Source organism: Myodes glareolus, chromosome 3 (assembly GCF_982192425.1).
Source record: "Myodes glareolus chromosome 3, mMyoGla1.1, whole genome shotgun sequence".
NCBI classification, from domain to species: domain Eukaryota; kingdom Metazoa; phylum Chordata; class Mammalia; order Rodentia; family Cricetidae; genus Myodes; species Myodes glareolus.
Window position 1 is genome coordinate 464438 of NC_142028.1, and position 1546 is coordinate 465983.

At 35.4% G+C, this 1546-nt stretch overlaps 1 protein-coding gene across 1 annotated transcript; it reads left to right on the top strand.

Annotated features, from left to right (window-relative positions):
• Positions 1 to 397: 397 nt before the first annotated feature.
• Positions 398 to 1330, top strand: LOC125399509 (olfactory receptor 4C15-like). Its single transcript, XM_048432929.3, has one exon. The coding sequence runs from the start codon at positions 398 to 400 to the stop codon at positions 1328 to 1330; it is 933 nt and encodes a 310-aa protein (XP_048288886.3).
• The last annotated feature ends 216 nt before the right edge of the window (positions 1331 to 1546 follow it).

Genomic DNA, 1546 nt, shown 5'->3' on the forward strand with positions numbered 1-1546 from the left:
ATGACTCAGCACTACCTTGCTCAATGCAGATTAATAAAATTTAGTCTTTGGTTTATTTTTAAGGTATGGCTTCCAATGATTTTCAATGTCTTACTACAAAAATATTTAGAGATTTACACAAGCTGGATATTAAAATATGGATTATCTAACACAGATGATTTTATCCAATGAATATTAAAACTTGTGACTATTTTAAATTATTTAATTTTTCACATAAATTCAATGCAATTTCTACCAATATTTTCAAAAATATCTTTCCATTAAGTTCTCAAGTAATAAAATCAATTAAGATAATTATACAGAAAGATACACCATATTGTTGACACTTTAAATTTGTAAGATAAATTTTATATCTGCAGATTTCATATACTTTTCTCTACTAGTTCTCTAGAGAATTATGCATAACCAGAGCTTTGTCAATGAGTTTGTACTCTTGGGGCTTTCACAGAACCCCCTAATTGAGAAAATATCATTTGTTATAATTTTATTGGTCTATATTGCAACTGTTGTGGGTAACATGATGATTGTGGTGACCATTGTCTACAGTCCTGTACTGCTGGCATCACCTATGTACTTCTTCTTGGCATTCCTGTCATTCCTGGATGCATGTGTTTCTTCTGTTGTCACACCAAAGATGATTGCAGACTTGGTTCATGAGAGAAAAACCATCTCTTTTGAATGTTGCATGACACAGGTCTTTGCTGTGCACTTTTTTGCTGCAGTAGAAGTCACCATTCTGGCAGCCATGGCCTATGACCGCTATGTGGCCATTTGCAAGCCATTGCACTACTCTTCCATTATGAACAGGAGACTCTGTTTTACTCTAGTGGGAGTGGCCTGGGCGGGAGGATTCTTACATTCTACCATACAAATTATCTTCACTTTGCATTTGCCCTTCTGTGGACCTAATGTCATTGATCATTTCATATGTGACTTGTTCCCATTGCTGAAGCTTGCTTGTACTGACACACACATTTTTGTCATTTTGGTGTTTGCCAATAGTGGGTCTTTCTGCATCATTATATTCTGTTTTTTGCTTGTTTCTTATGGTGTCATTTTGTTCTCACTGAGAGCACACAGCTCTGAAGGGCGACGTAAGGCTCTGTCCACTTGTGGATCCCATGTTACTGTTGTAGCTTTTTACTTTATTCCTTGTATATTAATATATGCCCGACCTACATCTCCATTCTCTTTGGAGAAACATGTGTTTGTATTTACGGATGTCCTTACACCATTGCTCAATCCTATGGTATACACTTTCAGAAATAAGGAAATGATAAATGCCATTAGGAAAATGTGGAAAATGCTTATAGTGGTTTCAGATAAATGATAAAACATTGTACTTAAATGACTAAGGACATCCACTCAGTGGATAAATGTACTTGCTGTGTCATAATAAAAACCCTTGTTTGGTTTCTTATCACTCATGTCCAAAAAAGTATAGTGTATCATCTTATAACAATTGTTGTGGGAACCAGAACCAGAAAGTCCCCAAGGATGATCTAGACACTAGTTTCTAAATAACACAGCTAGCTAAAGACTGAGT

Excerpts from the sequence above, each read along its gene's own strand:
- LOC125399509 (XM_048432929.3), top strand. The coding sequence starts at position 398 with ATGCATAACCAGAGCTTTGTCAATGAGTTTGTACTCTTGGGGCTTTCA.